The 24,287-nt window shown below is 28.5% G+C and overlaps 1 protein-coding gene across 2 annotated transcripts in view; it reads right to left on the bottom strand.

Annotated features, from left to right (window-relative positions):
- LOC111032160 overlaps nucleotides 1–24,287 on the bottom strand; it is a 151,412-nt gene that overhangs the window by 111,817 nt on the left and 15,308 nt on the right. The window contains exon 1 of one of the 2 annotated variants that reach the window (XM_022312393.1): nucleotides 3,575–4,538. The exons of the other annotated variant lie outside the window; for it this stretch is intronic. Within the exon in view, the coding sequence (XP_022168085.1) occupies nucleotides 3,575–3,602 (28 nt within the window). The 5' untranslated portion in view covers nucleotides 3,603–4,538. Of the gene's footprint in view, nucleotides 1–3,574; nucleotides 4,539–24,287 lie in introns of those variants that run through there. 2 annotated transcript variants of the gene reach the window in all.

The following is a 24,287-nucleotide window of genomic DNA, read 5'->3' as shown; positions in this document are numbered from 1 at the left end:
CCGTTATATTAAAAATGTTTTATTACGACAAAAAATCCTCCTCCAATTGAAAAAGTAACTTCATCTACTTGACTGGAAGTTTCGTTTATCTACTTACATAATTTAAGTTATTCACTTTCATAAAATATACAAAATGTCAAAGTCTACGTCGTTATGTTTCAGTTAACAATTAGTTTCAACTATCTCGTGCATCTACAAATATATTACATATTTGAATGTAATTAGGCATCATTTTTAATCATGACAATTAGAAAGATATTATTTTACTACACAATTGTATGTAACTTATGAATCATAAATTATTATTATTTAAGATATAAGACCATAGCCTCATATTTAAACTACTTAGTACTTAATATCACTAAATCAAGTGATACTCGTGTGAGTAAAATAAAATCAGAGAATTTTCAACACATTATCAAACAATTAGTCATTTTGTTTATTTTAATTTCAATTTTAAATCCAATATGTTGGATTTCAATCCTAGAAAATGAGAAATTAGAAATTAAAAAAATTAATTAAATAACTTTTCTTTAACTATTTTCTGGACGATTTGTTTATCTTGTATTGCATACAGGGTGTAGGGACTACTATAATTATTTTAATATTAGAGAATTAAATGATTGTACAAATCATAATAATATATATACTACTTATATTATTGAATTAAAATATTGGTTGTAAGACGTTGGGAATTTATGAAGTTTATTAGAATTTATTGATCACCATATTGTAAAAATATGGTTTTAATAAATATTTTTTTTCAATAAAAAATAACTTGATTACACAATATAAACTAAATTACTAATAATTTCCAAACCATAGATGATCCTTAGATCAGTTTTATTTTTAATTAAATTATATTAAAATTGAATTTTAATATATTGAGTACTTGATGACGTTATAATGTTTTGTTTTTCATTTAAATCATACTAGATAATAAATTAATGGTTATTATGTGTGATTTGTGTGATTTATAAATTATTCTGAAATCACTTATACGTAATCAATTACTAATAGTACTTTACTGACATAATATGTATACAAATATTTGATTCTTGATATAAAAGGATTGGTGATTTTGAACAATACACACAGATTAAAAAGTTACCGATAAAACATCAAATTTGTCGCAGTTTCCCATTATTTACGATATTGCATAGAAAAGCTTAAGAAAATGCATCGAAAAATCATAAACCTCCCAATGCGATATTGGGAGATTCCTAGTTCAATTATTCCCGTTAAACTTGCGATTTTTTCCGTGGTTATATTTCTTATAAAGTTGGCTTAAAATATTTTCCTAAGCTTTTCCGATCTGTATTATTACTTTTTTTTACAAGAAAATCTAGAAGCTCATAAGAAACACAATACTTTAATGATACACTGCAGATAAAACGTGGCAATGTCACACACTAGTAGCGAGTAGCGAGCTTACGGACATAACGTAATTGAGTGTAGTTGTGTCGTTAATTTTGTGAACATCGCATGCAATGAATTGGTAGGTACCACACACATAACATTATAATAAACGTGCATTGTTATATTATAATATAGTATGTTACACATAAAACAATTATAATAAGCCATATTACAAAACTAAATTTTAAAAGTCTACACTTTTTTTTAAACACAGTTTATTTTTACTGCTTCCAAAAGGATGGTTTTATTTTAATACCGTACAACGCATTAATTTTTTTTATAATGATTTATCTAAAAATGTATTTTACATTAAAAATATTACTTTGTAATATTATTATAATGGTTTTAAAATGTGTAACTTTACTATTAAATCGTGGAAACAGATTTCCCAGGCAAAGCAAAAAAAAATGTCTCTGAGAAATCCTTTCATACATTTAATATAATTAAAATGTTTTTTTTTTTAACTACTTAAGCGCAATATAAAGAAAATTGTTCACTTATGATAAATGGTAAGTTTTTTTTACAACATGCGTAGTCAAAGATGATACTTAGTGCCAAGTTGTTAAAAAGCAGCTTTAATCGGGAACAGTTACATGCGGGTTTTATGGATAACTATTATTTATATGGTTTTATGGAATCACACATGAAAAATAAAACAAAAATGAAATTTCTTGATTGAAATTCAATAACATAATATATAATATATTATTTATATCACGTAAATACCTATTGGTTGTTTCTCTTATATTGTACGGTAATAATTAAAAACAAACAAGACAAGTGTATTTCAACTATGGTAAGGTATGTTATGTGAAATTTACGCAATATGATTAAAACATCGGCGAATACTTAATAATTAACAAATTAAAATTTATCGTGAGATATTTCATTTACCAAACAAGGTAAGTAGTGGAAAATAATGCAGATATGAATTAATGTGTTCTAAATTAAAATTTAATTATTTTTAATACATAATTAGCTATTGGTGGTCTTTAATTATTATTTGTTGGATAGGTAGTTAGAAAAAAACATTCAAATTTATTCATATTATGACAATGTAAGTATAAGTATATGTTATAATGCATTTTACGGGTTATGATCGAATCACCAGGGAATACCTAATACTTAACAAATTTAAATTTAACTTAAGATATTTCATATTTTACCAAACAAGGTAGGTAGTGGGAAGTAATGTAGATATGCATTAAAATACTCTAAATTAAAAATTTCATTCAATTTTAATAATTTATAATATTATTTATACTTCAAAATTAGCAATTGGTGGTCTGTTTTAAATTGTTTGTGTTATAGATAAATAAAAAAAAAACAGATTTACTAATAATATGATGAGGTAGGTATGTAATATTATGCGATATGATCAAATCATCAGCGAATACTTAATAATTGACAAATGAAAATTTAACGAAAGATATTGCATTTACCAATCTCAGAAGTGGGAGATAATGCAGATATGAGATGCACTCTAAATTTGTTGCCTCCGCGAACAACAGTGCATAATCATCGGAGTGAACGTTATAAGTGTTCGGTCCGTAGGAACCGACTTTGAAGTCGATAGATTGTTTTTAAAAGCTCAAAGAGAAGAAAAAATAATTAAAAACGGAAAATTCAGTGGAACAAAACGGCGTGCCTGCATCAATTCTATTATGACGTGGTTTGCTACTCGTTAATTATAAAAATAATAATATTTATGTATATTAAAATTAAAATAAATATTATGTATTACGTATATTCCGCGCACTCGAAGAACACACGTACATTATGATTATCTTTACAATCGAGAATCACCCAATGGCTCATTCGCTTATTGTACCATTCGTTATAATACAAAATACCACAATGTAAATACTGTTGCTACTACTACAAGCTAGCGTTAAAAAACGTACAGCGACGACACGTTTTATTACTATGTTTTAACGATTAGTGTTGATAAAAAAATGTTCAAGTATCTAATTTATTCAAAATCCTGTCGTGTTTGTGCGGGAAGGGGACTTGTTCGAGAGTTCATATTGTACTATAGCACTATTCTCACAGTACAACGGTGTATACATATTTTTATCATAAATTTATTACATAAATATTACATATAGGTATTTATTGTTGTGTTTAAAATATTATTATAATATTATATACGTACGATTGAAAAGTGACTGAACGCAGCCCATGATATTCCTTATGTGCTCCGTTTTGGGGCCGTTTGCAAATCCTTTTCAACCGGTCAAAGTGCCACCGCTCACGTGTGTCTCCGATACTCTGCAGTCCTAACTATTTATTTTTATTCTAATAATAGGCACCTGTCTCTACCTCCTATCAGTGCACGACGATCCGGCCGCGTACCGTCTCATGGCGTGGGAAAAAGCTTCGGCTCTCGGGGCACTTTCGGTTTTTCCGGGAAAAATTATTGAGAAAAAAAATTAATTATAATAATATTACGTTCGAGTGGAGGCGGAGTCCGGTGATTGGTGGATGGAGAGCGGACGAAATGGTTTTCGCGACGGAAAAATAGCGCGGGAACCTAACGGTGTTTTGAAAACGCCGAACGCGGTGCGCCCTGCGCGGGGAACGACTACCGTCGCGGCGGTGGCTGTGAAGCTCGCGCGCGCGAAAACAAGAAAAAAAAAATAGAACTGTTAGGCCGCGTTGTCGTCGTCGGACGAGAGCGTAGTCTGTGCGGTGGCGGCGGCGGCGGCTGACAACCGCAACGGTGGCGGCGGCGGCGGCGGCACACGGCTTGGCACCGGCTGCGGCGGCCGGCTACGTCTCCGGCCGCGCTCTCGTTGAAAGCGCGCGCTTCGATCCGGCCACGTTCCGCGAGCGGTGTCGGTCGGTTATCGCGTCCGGCGGCGTTTACGAAAACGAATCGCAAAACGACGAGCGCGGCAACCGAAACGAAACGTTAAAGTGATTAAAACAATTGATATCGTCGAATGGAAATGATAGTCGAAAAAAATTATCGACGGCGACGACGGCAAAGTGTGGAGACGTGGTGCGGTCGTACCGGTTAGAGCGACGATCGAGAGGAAAATCGCAGAGACACGGCGACACGGCAGTGGCAGTGGACACGTTCGATTCGGAGAGCGGTGGCCGCAGTATAGATGATGGTATCGCCAAAACGCTCACACACGCGCGCCCGCGCGGCGAAAACCGCGATCACGCCGCCGCCACCGCCGAAAACGGGCTATACGACGCCGACGCCGACGCGCCCGCACCGAGCGGCCGCCCCAACAAGTGGCCGCCGCCGGCGCTCTTGAGACCGCCTCCTCCCCAAATTCGGAGGCCCGTCATCCGTTGCTGGTCGAGATCGTGTGTTGCCCCCTCCCAATCGCTCCCCCCTTTTCATTAGCCGTTAGTTCGACGTGGCTGCCGCTACCCCGTGCCCCCTCCGACCAAAGGGTTTTCGATTTTCCTTCTCAAAGTCCTTTCGCTACCGACGACGACCCGACCGCGATTTACACTCTCGTTCTCCGACGATTTTTCAGTCGGGCACACCGCGCGGTTAATTGGGTAAGGTCGAATCGCATGGATTGTCTTATCGCTCCACATATAAATGTAACGGGGCACTTGGGCTGAAAAAAGGTAATATTCGAACCGCACTACTGATAACCACCCCCGGTGATGTTTGTACAACGCCACTCAACATTTCGCAATTATATGGTTACGTTTTGAAATGAATAATTTTTATATTACAAAAATGGGAAAACTGGCAGGTAAACGCTGTGATGTACACAGTGCTGCAGGTGTAGTAGTCGAGTGTAGCTCGTCATTGAATAAGTCACTGTAATGGACGTTTTAAATATAAATTCAATGAGAAACAATGCAATAATTATTCAAAAATCATACAAAAAACGATTCTCAACGAATTCGGTCGTCAGTCCATATAGTTATAAGTGCCGGTATATTTTATAATACTATTGTAGTATTTTTTTAACTATGCGTAAAACAGTTGGCTAAATTTTATTTTGAGAAAATATTATATTTATTTTATCATTAATATTTACCTAATTATTATAATGGTATACATTTATATCATATTATATTATTGTTAATAGTTTTCGAGTCAATAATAAAAATAAAAAATTAATTATTTTATTATTATTTAACTTCCCTTAAAATTGTGTGAATAGGTTCGTCTTATAAATTACTATAGAAGTATAGAATAACATTTTTAATTGACAACCAAATAAAAATAATTAATTTGATAAAACTGGTTTTCCGGAAAATTATAATCAAGAAAAATACTGCACAATATTTACTTTTGGTCTTTGCCCATACCCCAACCCCCCCTTCAAATTAAAGTAAAAACTAGATTCATTTTTCTACCAGAAAGTATATTATGGTTGTAAATCTTTATTTTTTATTACCTACTCCAAATTACAAACCAAAATGAAACAAATAACACATTGTAAAATCAATCCCTTGATCACCCTGTTCTAAGTCTAAAATTAAATCATGACCTTTTTCAGTTGAAATGGTTAGGCGAAATAACTTGATCCCTAAATTATAACATGCAGATTAAATAGATCGTACTAAAGTATAATGCGCACTCTTAAACAATATATAATAATATATAGTATTTTACGTTTTTTTATTTTTTATCATATATCACAAAGTGACGAAATAAACGCTCTTATGTTGGTAGTCGATAATCGTAGGGTCTGTTAACATTTTAACGTTTATTTCTGATCGATCGACAATCATCATGCAACTGTCAACTGAAATTAATATTTATAAATCAGTATAATCGGTTCAAGCTCAAAAATCCTTTTTCGAACCCGAGTTAAATTCCAACGTTTTAAAAGTTAAGGTCTACTACACACGATTAATCGACAAGATACGGCCACTCGTCAAGTCAGTTATTGTACATCGGATGATTTCAAAAAAACATCAGACTCGGACGTGGTTTGAGGTTTTGGCCTACCCCGAGGCGTTCCATAGATACTTTCGTTATCGGTTCAAGCCTAGGTATAGTAAAACAAACATGTATTGTCAGTTATATCCTATTTTTGTGGAGGTCTTAACTCTCATCGTAGCGACGGTATACGCACTATATTATAAACACAATACCTACAATTATTGTTTAGTTAGATTTCTGGAAAATTAATTGAGCAAGTTATCTGTTTTATTTAAATAATATTTTAGTCTATTATTTGACAACATTTTTATCTTTCCATCTTAACCTTTAATATGTTATAAGTATATGTATCATTTGATATGTGCAATGGAAAATCCCACACACACACACACACAATATGGAATTATAGCCATTTGCTGTAAATGTTATTGTAAATGTTTTAATATAAAATAAGAGTTGTAATTCACCCTACGATGAATGCATTATGAGGATGCTGCTTTCAATCTAAGGATGTCAAGTACTCCAGTCCCCCAAATTTCGTAAATTGGATGAGTAGGGTAGTAGAGAAAAAGTATTCGGAATAATTTTTTTACCGTAATTTTAATTGACCTTTTGTGTTACGGCAGAAGTAAAAATAATTCGTGTTAAATATTTCATAAATGTTAGATATTCATTTTTTACTTCAAAAATATGTTAGCTCATAACTAAATCCGATGTTTTTTCGTTAACAAAGATAAAAATAAACTTTTAACCACAAAATGTGATGATTCCTATATGAAAATATTATAATGTCAATATTTGAATCTTATTATGCATGGCTTACACATGTATAAACAATTGAAAATACGTACCTTAGTATCCGTACCGCTAAATAAAAGTGACATAAAAATATTATGATGTTAAATTACCTGCATTAAGTTTTGATTTTATGTTTATTTGTAATTTATGTACTTTCTGAGTAGGTAGTATGCTTTGAAAATATTACTTAATATTCTTTTTCACTACTATGTATTTTAACAACAAAAAAAAATGCAAACATTTGAATTGAAAAATATTTCTAGGAAGTCGACTCCTATAGTCACATTATACCAACCTTGGTACAGGCCAATTACATAATATTACAACGCACGGTTAAGTATTCGTATTATACATTTTAAATCAAAATCAAATCTTTCCATTTGTATGTTGATAACTAGGCGTTATAATATCGTATACGCGTTTACAATCAGGGCTTTGGATCCCAATAATTTATTCTGGTTTCTGGTGCCGGATGTATTAGAATACTCAAACTCTGGAATATAAAATGTAAACAAACTTTGGGGTGCCTTAACTGTTATATTATTCGTCGTCTAATATAGGTTGATACTGATGTTCAGCAAAAAATTGATTCGATAACTTTACTATGTAACCTAGTTGCTAGACTGTATGACATTTCTTTTAATAATATTTCAACTCAATATGATTAAAAACTAATAGATAATGCTGTTTTAAGTTAAAATGTAGAGATAATCATACAATTTTAACAGCTTATAGAAATTGATTGTAAAATTATTCGTGTCATAAATTAGTATTAAATGTACTAATTAAAAAATCAAAATATGTGTAAGATGAAAATTATTTAGGTTAATGAAATTGTTTTATTCGGGTTTCGATTAATTCATGTGTTTCGATAAAAAAAATCTTTGGGGTTGTATGGGTCTTAGTGTTGAACTTTCTAAGGGGTTTTAGGGACGTAACGGGTTCCGATTAATTCAGATGCAAAGCCCTGTTCACAATAGTGTTATTATATATTAATGTTAGGTGATCGTGAGGCTTATCACAAACCTCAAGCTAAACATAATATTCAGTTTTCTAAACTAGGTGCCTATAGAATTTAAAATTTTTGAATTTAATAAATTTTTTATGTATTATCACAATTTTAAAACTATGAAATAATTTATTGTTATTTTCATGTAATATACCTACTTATTTAACTAATATATTTTAAGACAAAGAATTTGATGTCCGACTATTTTAAAACTTTTTAGAAAACAATTTATCTTTTTGTACAAGAAACTAATTGTGGAATCTAGTTTGAAATACCCAATGGATACAAAAACTATGCCTTAAAATATCAACCGATAAGAAAGAAAATCAAAATTTAAAAATTCGATTGGTTTTTCCTTGAATTTGTGTATGTTTGTTTTCATTATCTAACAGTTTTGATTTCTACACAATATCTTCAATTTGTAACAAATTATCTTAATAATTATAAGACTTTCATCTCTTCCGTTTAATTTAACATTATATTCACAATATAAGATTTATTTTTTTACATTAACTCCACTTGAAAGTACTACAAACATTTAAAAAAAACAAATCAAGTTTACTGAATTTTTTTAAAATACTTTAAGATCTTTTAGACATTTTTTTTTTTGTTTAACTGTATAGATTAAATTTATTACATTGGAACACAATTAATACAAACATTATTTAATGCATAAAACATATTTAATTTTGGTTTGATTTATTAATCAAGAATAATATTTTCAGTGTAATCAAACATGATTCAGAATAAGGAATGTGAAATACTCACATCATAAGTATGTGTGGACTAACTAATGATAAATGTAAATCCTACCCTATTCGGCTAAACGTAGCTTTATGTTAAGACCGAGTCCACCAAACTACTAACCAATAGCTACTACTCATAGAATGCATACTAAACTGAAGATACTAGAAAAGAAAGCTATGTTCTTCTAATAGGCGTTGTGACAAAATTAGGTGCACAATAAACAAGTAATTAAAATTCACAAATTAAATTTGGATGCACTGTTTATTTGAATATTTTCGTATAATTTATGTTTAAAAGTTAAAACTAATGTAATTATAAAAAAAAAAAAATTAATAAGTTTATAATTTAAATAATTGTCAGTCAGTGGGGTCTAGGTACATGCCGAGATATATTCTAATAAGAATAAAATTAAAAAATTATTATCATTAAACTAACTTTTTTTCGGTTGCATTTTAAAATAAAATTTGATGTAAAAAATGAAAAGGGAAAATATTTAAATTAAGATTAGTTTCTGATACTTAAGTTTAGAAACTGATCCTCGTGGTTAAAATTTTTGAAAATGATAAAATCACATGTAGTTTATAATAATATAATGTCATCGAACTAGGGATCCCAGTTTTAGGTATTGTTAAATCAATAGCTCTAATGGGGCTCTTGATGTTAGGAATACTTTTTTTTAATACTATACTAAGGCTGTAATTTGTTGTTGGTTGGTATTTACCTAATAGTTATAACTTGAGGGAAAAAACGTATAGGACAGCGACATTATATTTAGTTTTTAAGCAGAATTTTAACTATATACTTGCATTTATATTTACAACAACCAAAGATATATAGGTGGTAAAACATTTGCTAATAATGTACCTAACTGATAAAACTAAATGAATAATATATCATATAGATGCAATTATACAATTATAGGCACATAAACGATGAACGCGTGGTTTAATATTATAATGAGATGAGTTGATAACATATGCATTAGAACTAATAAAATACATATTATTACATACTGGAATTCGGATAGGATTATATTTTAGTATTTTTTAAAAGCATATAAATATTGTCAATTTAATGATTTGGGGATGTTTATTATTTATACTAAGTATAACACTACACTAAACATCATAAAAATAAATATGCACTTTAACTCTGTTTTGTGAATATGATACTTGAACATAGTTTTTAATTTGAATGCCTACTGCAACACAAAATATATTTGTGACATTTTAGTTATTCATAATAATTAAATTAAATTAATTCTTCATTCAAGTTAATATTTTATTCTGATTCAAAATAAAATAAAATAAGTACCTAGTGTCCTATTTAACAATTTTAAATATTACATTTTAATTTGTGTTATTCTGAAGGTACATAGTAAGCATTTTATAGATTTGATTTAAGATAATAAATCAATTAGTTCTGGATAATATTATGTACTCGTATAAAATGTATTAAGATTAATTTTACATATTTTTTCACACAAAAGGTTATACATTTTTATTGAGAACAAGTTTGATACAATTGGTACATCGAAGAAAAAATAAATATAAATATAAATGTCATATTTTTCCATTATTAATTTTACCAGAAAACAATAAGTTTATCCTCCGTAACATTTTGTCCCATCATTACGTGGCTTTTTTTTAAAGTTAATTATAAATGTAACAAACTGTAAGGTTTTCCAACTTCATAACGCACACGGTCTGTCCTTGAGATTAAAAATAAAAATAAAAATGTAATATTATCAGGAAAAAGTTGCATGTACCTTTGTACATATCCTACATATCTATTAATTGCTCACCTATAATATAATATATAATAAAAATAAAATATTATATTATTATCAGGTACCTTACCATTATTAAAATATATTAAGAATAATAAGTAATTTTGTTTTAAATCGTTGGCAGCACTCATTCGTTATTATCACTTGTAATATTTCAACTCTTACGGTGCACGGGTACAACATAAATACAACTTAATTATAACATACTAATTTTACTAGTAAATAGTACTTTTGAATGTAAAAAATAATTACGATTAAACAAAATAGAATAATTTGTTTTTACGCAAAAGGTAATTTACTAATTTATAATAATCCGCTATTCCTTAGGATTCGTGCTACATAATCATAAGCATTTTGTTCAATAATAACTTTTACTTAAGTAGGCAAATGCTTCGGTCAGTCTCGCTCTATATTACATTAAAATGTTCATGCACCTCACGGAATTCTTTTGGTCTTTGTAATTTGACAAAAGATTTTTCGTTTAAATTACCATTTATAGAACTACTATTGTTGTATGTATAACGTTAAGTGGAAATGATTATGATTAACTTTAGCTTTAGGTTTGATTTTAAAATATTTATATTTTACAGTCTCAAATAGCCATACTATTTTTAAAACTATTGTATATTCGTATATATTTTATAAAATGTTAAATATTACTTTCCGACCGTCGTTTTTTCACACCTACTGTTTAAAATAAATACAGTGAGAATGAATATTGGTAATTTACATAATAATATTTTATATTAACAGTAGGTATATTGGAATAGTTTTTTTTAACGAATTCTTATTTATGAAAATTAAATAATATTTAAAAATAAGAATAATGATATTTTAAACCCTAGCCAGGAGCATTTGAAAAATTATAAATTGAAATTTTTACTTACTCATTGTTTGGTGAACTTCAGACTCGATGTCATATTATATTCTTTCGCAGCGATTACACTAACTTAAAGTACCTATGAAACGTTATTAACTCAATAATGACATGATCGTGATGTATTCGGCTGCCTATCATCGTCACACGGAATCGATTAACCTAATCGAATTGATTCTGGCGGCAGCGTGACAATTTAAAACCGAGTGCATTAGCTGTGTCGACATACGTAGGTATATGGTACCGACATACCGTATCCTTATTTAACTTACACGTATTAGTAATTCTATATTCTATAGGTACACTAATGTTATTAGATAATAAAATCATCAAATTCATAGCGCTAATGGAGTAGATGAAAAATGTAGCTGGGTATTCTATGTATATAATATTATATGGGCAATATCTGTAAATTAGTATCATCGTTGATGTTAACTACAATTATTATAAAATCAGATTTGCAGATGTCTAACCGATTCAATAACAATGCCAATTGATATATATTCGTTATATCTGTGTTGTTAAGCTCTATAGAACAATTATAGTAATAGCATAAAATATGTTTAATTTACGAACATCGACCGCAGCAACGATGAATATCAACAATTAATATTGTTTGAAGTTTGAAATACATTTCACAGACCGACTGAATGTTAAATTATTTCTAGTGTTGAGAATGTTTATTAATTATAATATTATATAAATACGTTTTACAAAATAAGGAACCGGAGGCGATTTACGGATTAAATGTATGTACTATGTAATATTGAGAATTAAATACCTAGCTTATTATGGTTCCGTTAATCATATTATTTTATTTAATAAAGGTAATTTCTCGTTGCTTATAATTCAGTTTAAAAATACATAAGTACCTAGTATAAATTATTAGGATAAATAATGTTTGTCACTAATTGACGAAAAAAAATGTCAGATAATTCATTTTGTTATTAAACAGTAAATCAAAATTACAAACATTTACCATTACATAATAAATATAATGCTAATAAAAATGTTTTTATCATCTTGCATTTAAAGTTGCTTACACATTCACAAACATAACATTAATTTTAATAAGCATCAAATAATATACTTTATTGAATGAGTTCTAAAATAGCTGGTGGTTCCTATCATATCCTATAGGTATCCTTCACTTGAGAGTTCAGACTACTCATTTAATAATTTCAGAAAATACAAGATACTTAATTGTCGGATACTTATATAAAAGAAAATAAAGGGAAACGACAATGAGTATTTAATACAAATTTAAAATTTACAAAAACATGATTATATGCAAACAAGTATTACAATAGGTTGTTTAAATGAATACAGTAATTATGTTTCATACACTAATGCAGATAGGAACACACTGTTGCATAATTTGCTTAACTTTCGTTTACTGGTAGACAATGATAATGGTATTCCAGACACGTTTTATGTGTTTGAATATAGTTTCAAAAGGATAAAGGAGATCAAAAGAGAAAGAGAGAGAGAGTGGGAGAGAGAGAGAGAGAGAGAGAGAGAGAGAGAGAGAGAGAGAGAGAGAGATAGTGTGTGTGTGTGTGTGTGTGATAGTGAGGGAGAAAGAGTAAAAGATTTTTTACCCTATATAACATGTAATGAAAAACTGATCAGCAAAATATGTTTATGTGCACGACACATAATATATTGATGAAATTAGTTCATGATTTCAATGTCAATAAAAAGTCATAGAGACTAAATAAGTGATTTTTGTAGCTGAAAAGGCAAAAGTTATAAACTAATTATACAAAACTTTTTTTTTCCAAAAGATAGTAAAAAAAAAATAATTAAATTTTACATTGAATAAGAGGAGCAATCTCACATGAACCAACACAAAATATATCTGTTCATATAATCATATTATGGTAGCAACATTTTCATTTAACAACATCTCGTTCATGTCATACAAATTTAATATGATTTTTTTTTTATTCTGCAGATACTTTTACCATTGAAGATTTTATAAGAAAACGTTTTTCTAAGGTCTCTAATATTTGTTAAAGTAAAAATATATAAATTCATAATACTATATTACAAATAATTTATTTGAGTGAAATTTGAATCCCAGAGAGTATCAAAGGTTGTAAAATTATACCTACATTGCACACAAATATGTCTACCAGTTTTTACGAAAAATCAGTTTTCGACAAATACGATATTTTTTACTCTGGAGTAACTCAAATAATAAATAATCAGATTATACTTTAGATCAAACTTTTGGATTATATAAAACGATTGAGCACTGCAGTATTTAAAAAAAAAATACAAACTTTAGATCAAGTGATTTCCATTAAGCATAACACCGGTTTAATGTAATTGTAATACTTTAAAAAATTCGAGGAACATTCTCTGCCATATAATAGTGTCCAGTTTACCATGTCATTGAGTGGGCATTGGGGCAACTAGGGCGGTAAAAAGGGTTTTAAGCACTCCCAAGTTCAAATTGATCACTCTCCCTTGTAACTTTCTTCTTATTACTTACTTCTTATTTTTTTATTCGAACGACTCGATGTTATACTCACTTTCCCTTTATCAATTTTCCTAACGAAACATCGATTTTCTTGAGATCAGGTAGTTCTAAGTTCTCTAAAGAATTCCGGTTTGATGATGATTCCATATAACCGAAACACATTCCAAATATTAATATAATATTAGTAAAAAAAAGAGTATTATAGGTATTTATCTTGTTTTAATTATTAATATTGTGTATGTTAAAATGTGTATACAAAGTTTTCAAGTATCGACTATTATAGATTTATAACTTATGCGATTGTGTAATTTCACAAGCCTCCAAGGCTTTGTCAAAATGTACAATCATAGCACCCCACGTTTCATAGGTCTAGTTGAGCACATGTAAGTAGGTACTGTAATGGATGTGTTAAGCTTGAACTCAATGATTATTCATTGTATAATATACCGTACACCGATTTTGAGAGAATACGATCTGTAAGTCTATATTTCTAAACATTTTTATTGTTCATAGTTATTAGTAGTATTCATTTATGGTTTTATAAATCGTTTGAAAAGAAATTATTATTCTATGTGTGAATAATCAATTTCGTCCACATTTTCACTTCGATGGTTGATTTGAATGTATAATATGGGTACCTATATGTTAAACATTTTTTTCAATTTCAAACAGAGAAATCTTGTACTAAATTTTCAAACTTCAGGTATTAAAATGACTAATGCTATGAATTAACTACAAAATGAATTACAGATTTTTGTGTAGCGTATTACAAATTTCGTAATTCATTTTTTAATTTTTAATTTTCAAAAAATTTGCAACACAAGTAATTACAAAATGTAATTTGCATAAACTTGTAAATTAATTTAAACGAAATTGAGTGACTTCGGTTTATACGTCATCATATCATAGAAAAACAGTGGGTGGGACCTGGGTGATGTAAATTCAGCCAAATCCATGGTCAAAAACGATATATGAATAAGCTTAACTACACAAAGAACTGTTTTCAATATTTGCACCACTATTGTTTGGCAGCAATTACGTTGTATAAAATACTGACTTCTTGCTAGTGCCCTTCTTGAAGTAAAATTGTTTTTCCACTTTTACCCATGTCAAATTTTGTTACTTAATTTGTAGGTATGTTCTTGTGCGTCCATATTTTTAAAACAAAGTTCTTTAAAAAAAATAATTTTTAGAAATTCATTGAAACATTAAAAAAATTCAACTATTGATTATGTAATTATATAAAATAACATCTGCTATTGAAGCTAAAAGAGTTAAAATTAAAAAAAAAACCTTAAATCTCGTTGATTGCTGATATTGAATCTTTACAACGGTAAATTGTTGACCGAAACAAATTAATATTATCAAAATGTTTTATGCATTTTCTTTTATTTATTTAATTATGAAATATAATAAATTTAAAAAAAATAACAGAATAATATAATATCTACAAGCACTCAATTTAAAATTAATTAATAATATTAATTATGAATGCTGTCATTTACATTATTATTTCTCTGTAAAAATAATAATATTAACATTTTATTATCATTCTAAAAACCCTATTAAATCAGATAAATCATGCATAAGAATTTATTAGTTTTAAATTTAAATAATTAAAGAAAAATATTGGGCTAGTGATGAGTCCAATATTTCCATTGGTGAGATTACACAAATATCAAATAAAATTGAATTAAGTGGGTTTAAAATTGACATAAATAGGGCTTCACAGGCTCACAGCTGAATGAAATTGGTAGATGATCATAATAATCTTTCCAGACAATTATTATCCTCAAGTTCTAAATTAATATAAATTGCATTATTCCAAACTGGCTTATTAGACAAGGCTTTAACATAATTCCCTAATAATAATAGCAAATTATTAAACCGATACCTACTTAATACTGTCTATGTTTAAATATATAATATAACATATATTAAGATATTTAACAGATCAATAATAAACAAACATTAATGTTGAATAGTGTTATGCGTTAAATGTATTAAAAAATAAAAATCATCAATTTGTATCTTAAGTCAATAATATTAAAATCTAAAAACAATTTATGAAATCTATAAAGAAAAATGTTAACGTTTTCTATCTTGAATATGTTTTTACCACTATACCTATTGAGCTGTTTATCTGATGTAAATCAATCATACATTTTTAGTTTTAAGAGAAGTGTGTTTTGTTTTGGTTTGTTTAAGTCATTTTTTTTTTTTTGGGGGGGGGGGGGGTTAAACTACTTAAAAAGTTTTACACGTCATCATCTTTATAAGTTGCAAATCAAACACGCAATGTACATTGAAGCGTCCTTCTTCGAAACTCTTAAAAATATTTTGAGAAAAATGCAAAACAAAATCAGCGTAAACAAGGAAAACTACTATACGAAATAATTATTTTTTTAATAAACAGTTCGAATATTTATTGCCAATTAACTTCTCAGCAGGGTCGTTCTGAATCATTTTCCTATTTTATGTTCTTTATTTTAACTCTAAATATATAATATCCAATTTCTTATATTTTTCATTATCTAATAAACGGAATTCTTCATTTAAAATTTTTTTTTACGTATTTTTTGAGGCATCAACTACTAGGTTATTAGCCGGCATTACAATTTGTATAGTTTTTTTTTTTTAATTTAAAAAAAAAGAATTTACATTAAACTAAGGTGCACCAAATCACTTAATTACTGCTAAATATATTTATATTTGTACATTGTTTTCTTAGGTACCTAATAATTTTAAATTTTATGACTCAATTCTGTTCCGTCGATAAAATTGATTAATTTATTAGACGACGTTTTAAATTTTAACAATAAAAGTTCAACATGTAGTTTATTATAAGTTATTAGAATAATGCATAAGGATATTACATCGTTTCGTAATATAATACTACACCTCATCGTTTTGTTGTCAACAACTTCTAACGAAAAATAAATAGTAAAATGTTTGCAAAGATTTACACTCGTTCATTTACAATTTTAGTATTTTTTTAAAAAAATAACAAGATTATCAATTGTTTTTGTTAAATTTAATTCTTTTTTTAATTAATTAATATTCAGTACTGCTCACCCTATTTTTTTTCTTTCAGTGTTAATTATTAATTAAATTAAATTCTTATTTGGGATTTTTAAATATGCTCAAAGGAAATATTTTCAAATTCTTAAATTTTGCGTTTACTTAAGAAGAGTATAGTGATGATACAAACTTTTGTTTTTCAATTGAAAACTCCATCCTTTTTGCTATAAATTATTCAGTGGATAGGTTTTTTGAAAATGTTGATGTAGGTACCTAATTTGAATTTCGAACGAGCAGTTTCTCAGTTTTAAAATGTTTATACCTACTAAAGATTAAAGTCCTTAAAAATGGCTGTAAAAAAAAAAAGTTATAAAATAAATGTAATATTGGATCTCGTATTTATGATAATTGAACAATATGTACGAACTATTAATGCTGATAGAGTAATATTAATCACTGAAATGTCCAAATCACCATAGAGCCTTTTTCTTTTATACCTATTATCTTTAGTAGTTTAGTACACAAATTTTAATAATAAATATTTGAGTTTATTAACTCAAAAACTACGCGTACGAATTGGATACGTCAAAAATTTCAGAAAAACATTCCTTTAAATAATGTACAGTACAAAAAGGAAGTTATCATTTTAAAATCAAAATTTCGTATTTCCACAGGAAATTTCAAATGGGAAACTGATTTTGTGTAAAAATTAACATTTTTTATTAATTATTTGTTTATCTCAACACTTTTTAAAAGTATTGATAATTTTCTATTTACCTCTCAAAAAGTACTGACTAGATCTAATTTCCTATCAGAGACCACTGTCAAAGTTAAAATTCAAAGTAGTATTTCAACTACTTATCGTATACCCATAAAACATGATCGAAAAATACAACACACATCATTGAACACATCTATACAATCATAATATCTCCACTCGGAGGAAGGGGTGAGCAATGAACATGCTTAGGGAATCACCCTGTATGTACGACTAACTATTATACGAGGAATGCGTGTAATTTATGGTCAGAGCCCAATACTCAATACTCAAATGCAATTAAAATTAGGGGATACATATTATTAGTGTTCGAATAATTGTTACTACAGTTAAGACATTTTTCATTCCACACAACGCTTAACAGCCCGCAAAACGTATTAAATAAATATTATATTTCGTTATTCGCTTATGAACGATTAAATATTTTGAGCGAAATTCTCGTCCAAGTGCACAGTTTTGAAATGGTTCGAGGGTTGTTTCAGCTTTATTTTTTAAACCCCGTAGGCGTACATTTCGTACCTGACAATAGGCTGTTTAATGGCCCATTAGGTTCTTGGATGGACATAGCATGAATTTACACTGATATTCAATCGTCTGCACATGGGCGACCGTTATAAAATGTTTTTTGAAAATTTAAAAATAAATAATAAAAGAACTAATGGGTATGTATAGGTTTATTTTAACTATAGCACATTTTTACACATAATATTGTGTGCCACGACAGATTGTTTTACGCACATAATGTGAACATAAACTCGACACCTATTTTTAGTTTTTGTAACGAAAAACAGATACAATATTATATTTGCTGAATTCGTAAAATTTCTCTTTGTGTTTCTGCTGAAATATAGTTCACCGTTTTTAGGTTTCAAATTGTTTAAACATCGTATATAGTTAAAATTTAAAAATAAGAAGTGATATTAAATGTATGCAATTCAGTAATCATTTCAGTTATGGAAAAATTCTCTCGGATGCCTGTAAAAAAAAAAATGCACATTATCATCGTTCACTAGGTATCAAATATTTAAAACTAGCTATACTAAAAATATGTAATTTTTTTAATATACTTGTGTTATTCTTATTCACGTGTATGGTTTATAATAAGTTTAATCTGAAAATAAATAATTAAACTTCAATTAAGTGCTACACGTGATATCCTTGTCTTTAAATATGTTTCAGATTGATTTAAAAAGCTGTTACGAATAAATAACTTTGGAATGGATAACTATTAACTTTATAAAAATAAATAAATATTCAAAACATTTTGTTGTATTTAATTAATTATAATTATTTCATCGTATGTTTGGCTACCAAGAAAATTGTATCCTCACAAACTTTCTGACTAAAATACATTGTTGTTTTTTTTCGTTTTTCACTGAGGGACAAAATTAAAAAAAAAAATAATTTCGCAGTAGGATACTTTTTAAACTGTAAATCTAAAATTAAAATATGAACACAAATATGCCTGGCTAAAAGGTTCAGAAATTAAATATGCCTGAATTGACTTCAAATAACTGTTCTTGAACTCCATGAACTCACGTACAATGGAAGTAGACACGTGTTGATCGTGAAGTTTCACACGTATAATAAAGTGCATATTATGATAAGTTTGAAAATGTTTGAAGAGCATTCTTGGAATGAAATTATGCTTAAGAAAACCATCAAACCTTGATCAAACTCATCAAGTTAATATCCAATGGTTTCTCCCGTTATTTTCTAAAGCAAACTTAAGTTCTTCACACATCGAAATGTAAACTAAATAAATATTATCATGACAAAGTATTTATCTTTATCGATGTAGTGTTTATACACTATTTATATGATAAATATTCGTATTTATGAAATGAAATAATTCTTTTGTACAAAACTCTCAATAATTACCGCTTTATATTTCTAGTGTTTAAACACATTATTTTGTCACTCAAGATTGTGCGACTAAAATAAAATGTGCATTGTTTAGCATCAAACATTCTGTGATTCGTAAAAGACATTTGTGGAAAAGGTTGAAATGGAAAACTATTTTGTATTTTATCAACGTTATTTAATTATAATTTTGTTTATTGGAATTCCAGGAAAACGAAAGAGTTAAATTTAAATACCTTGTCGCAAATATTATCATAGTTAAACGAATAATTATGCATTTAATCTTGAGAATTACACTAAAAAGTTTTAAAATTATTTTAATACCATCCCATGTATAATCTAATTAATTATAAAATAACTATATCATAAACATAACGATGAACAATTGATAAACTTTTCAAATTAAATAATATTATATTAACACTGTTTAATAAACTACATGATTATTCAATTCGTTGTGTTTTTTGGAAAATGTACCATATTATTTTAGACAGTATTAGCTAAATTTATGATACGTATTTTCTTCTTAAAAAGTTTCTGATACTTTTTTAAGAACCGCTATACCTACTTTATGGGCAAAAACGTTCTGCTTTTTCCTGCAGAAAACTACATAACAATGACTTTTAGTTATAGATGAGACTATTTTATTTCTTCATTTCACACAAACTTCTTCATATTACTAGGTGATGTTAATTAACCAATTATATCATTTTATTTTACTGTGGATCCAGAATTATTTTTAAGTATGTGACATAAAATAAGTACGAAAATATATAAATGTAATTATTATAAGGCAAACAGTAATAATGAATACAATATTGAGTACAGTTTATCGTACAGTACTGGTTCTCAACATTTGCTATTCAAAAGTATTCTATGTATATTGCATTATATATGTATATTAAATGTTTAACATTTCAGATTCTTCTTTCAATATGTGTACAATGTCAGTTAAGTAAATAAGTTACTTTATCTATTGTGTAATGAGGTTGACCTAATACAATTATTAATTTGTTGCATTGTCATCTGTTAAGTTTTGAGAACTTTTCTTTCACTAAACATAGAACTATGATGGAAACATTATCAAGGCTCAATTTTAATAGTCTTCATAAATAAAGAACGAAAGACGGTTCAACAAGTATTTATATTCATTTTAAATGTTCCAAAAATAATATGTTGCCAAAAATATATTACATACCAGTATACCGTGATACAATTTCACCATACTATTATTATTATTTTTTTTTTTGTATTCACAAACATTTGTTCATTTACGCATATAATAAATACATTGTAATAGAAATTAATTTGTTATATTAAACTCTTGAACTAGAATTAAGTATTATTTTTGCACCTTAATTTAAATATAAACTGTGGTCTATAGTATAGTATGGCTTTAAATGAGCCATTGTTACTGTGTTATAAACTTCCTCCTCAATGAATATTATATTTTTTAATTATTTCCGAATATGTAACGTAAACCGTTTCAATAGGCCCTTAAACGTGCCAAAGTACGTTAAACATGATTATATTGATAAAGTGAACAAATAATGTTTTTTTTTTTTAAGTCGTTTAAGCGATTGTCTGCCAGTAGTGCTTAAGCGATATCTGAAATGATATGTATTATCGAGGATTAGTCGTCATCGGAAGAGGATTTGTTGAACAAAAACACATGTTTGTATTCTCCTGGAGGCATCATTGTTCTCATCGATTTTGTATTAAATAACATATTTATCAAACAATAATCACTAACACCCGCCCACTGAGAATTCGTAATACATAAATATAATAATTATTATTACCTACTATATAATAATACAGTAAGCAGGTATGTGTTGTTATATAGAATCTCGAGACAATACGACGAAGTGTAGTTCAGTCAAGTGAAGTTTTTCAATCGGTGTTTACTTTACCACTGAGATTTATTTCATTTTATTATTTTTCGCTCAGATCCAATAATTTTTTTTATGCTTTTACGTCGACTAAATGTCCGTAGCCGCGCACACAATGACACCCGCACTGTGTTTAACTGTATGATTGTGCCACCCTGCCAACCGCGACTGCTAGTCCCCGGGGATTCAGATATTTCGTATAATCACGAGGGTCGATCGGAGTGAACAGCCTGAAAAAAGAGCACACAGTGTCGTCATTTATATTTTACACACAATAATATGCGCTCTCACTTTCGACTCTGTCGTGTGGGTGGAGTTTTTTGTGGTGGAGGTGGTGGTGGTGGTGGTGGTGGTGGCGGCGATAGAGGCCCAGCGATTTTAATTACACATGAATCGGTCGTCGTCTCGCCACGCCGTACGTATCCAATCGATAAATCGCGAGCATTCTACGCCGTCACTGACGAGTCGACGAAGTATTAAATGCACGTGTATTATAACTAAAGACCGGATTTAGCATATTATGCATATTCATATTTTTATAAGCTATTACATGCAGTAAATTGATTTTCATCAATCATAGTTAAACAAATAATGTTACAAATTTTTATTTTGCATATTTTTGCATATTTTGGGTACAAGTGCATATTTTCCATAAAAATGCATGTTTTTGCATATTACGTATATATTTAAATATTTTTATTTAATTTTATAACTGTATGTACCATTATTATACACAAATTTGTTCAAAACACAAAAATTGAAAATATTTTTAAAAATATAATAGGCAGATTGTATACTGATTTTCCCGTCGTATAGTTTTATCTTATCTAACATTATCAAGTTATCGACTATCGTTTATTTATACTACAGAACACAGACTGACAGACTAACGACTGTAGTTCGAAGTGTACATTCGGCAATAGTCAACGACGTCAACGTAGTTCTAAATAAACACATATTAATTTTATATAACATTGTTTGTGTTTTTAAATTACAATGCCAATAATGTCAGAATATAGAATAATGCCAATAATATCATGCCAAAATGGCCAGAGGGAGGTAATGACGAAAAAGTTTTGTTGATGTTATCCGATGCAGCCCCATATATGGTTAAGGCTGCCAAAAATTTAAAACCATTTTATTCCAATCTTATTCATGTGACTTGTGCTGCTCACGGGATTCATCGGATTGCAGAAAATATTATGGATATTTTTCATGAAATAAACGATTTAATTAACAACGGAAAAAAGATTTTTTTGAAAGCTCCTTATAGAATTCAATTATATCATGAAATGCTACCTAATAAACCATTACCGCCCCAACCTATAATAACACGATGGGGTGCTTGGTTAGAATCAGCAATATTTTATGCAGATAATTTCGAAAATTTTAAAAATGTTATACAAAGCCTACCAGAAGACGATGTAAAAAGCATTAAAAACTGTAAGCAAATTCTAACTAAATCAAATATAATTAACGATTTAACTTATATTAAAACAAATTTTTCGGTTATTGTTGAAAGTATTAAAAAGCTTGAGACTTCAGGTTTGCTACTCATAAATGCTTTAGAAATATTTGAACAAGTTACAAATGCTATCAATAATCTTTCAGAAAATGAAAATAGCGTATTAATTAAAAAAAAATGTTCCGACATTATTAAAAAAAACAAAGGCCTGCTAATTTTAAAAGAAATTTCTAAAATACACCAAGGTGAGAATGTTGACTTAAGTTCTTCTATCAAACACTTTTCCCCGGAAATGTTGTCAAGTTTTAAATATGCACCCATAACAAGTGTTGATGTGGAACGAAGTTTTTCTGCATACAAACATATTGTCACAAATCGCCGTCATAATTTAACTGAGATCAATATGGAACATATTATTGTTACTTATTGTTTTTCCAATAACAAATAAATTATATATTTTTTATCACAATCATAAATTCATAAAATATATTGTATATAATATTGTAGTTTATTATTTTTTTTTCATCATAAATGTTTTGATTTTATAAATTTTCCATAAATAAAAAGCTGTAATAGGTAATAAAAATTTATTTTGCATGTTTTGTGATATTTAAGTGCATATTTTCGTCATAAATGTTTTGATTTTATAATTTTACCATAAATAAAAAGCTGTAATAATCAAAAATTATTTTGCATGTTTTATGATTTTTAAGTGCATATTCAGAACTTTTTAAGTGCATATTTGCATGCATATTTTAACATTTTAAATGCATATAAATCCGGTCTTTAATTATAACCTACAGATACATTTAGCACGATGATTATAAATTATTATAGATAGATTATAATAGTCAGAATGAAAAATGCAAAGTCCTAGTACAACACTGTAAGAGCTGGGACAAATCGAACACTTATTTCTTTCCAAAAGCCTGTTCAAACGTTGACCGGTCATTATGGCTGTTTCGCAATGAAAGCAACATTATCTGTGCATCATTAAATTCACGTTATGTGAACTATTATTAGATTATTTTATTTATATGAGCGTCGATAGGTAGTGTATTCTGAATTCAAAATTATATATCATTAAAATATGTTATAGTGTACTTAGAATAAACCAGATTGCTATAACTGCGATACAGCACCTGTGTAATTAGTTGAAACTACTCTCCTATTTTTAAATTGTGGATGGTAGCTCTACGTATTATCACAGTTAGCAAATTTAGTTTATTCTATATATCTGTGGCTATATATTACAAAATTAAATTTTATAA

The sequence above is a fragment of the Myzus persicae genome, unplaced genomic scaffold, assembly GCF_001856785.1.
Source record: "Myzus persicae strain clone G006 unplaced genomic scaffold, MPER_G0061.0, whole genome shotgun sequence".
Lineage (NCBI taxonomy): Eukaryota > Metazoa > Arthropoda > Insecta > Hemiptera > Aphididae > Myzus > Myzus persicae.
The sequence above is the reverse complement of the archived record's forward strand: the minus strand, read 5'-3'. Positions and strand labels throughout refer to the sequence as shown.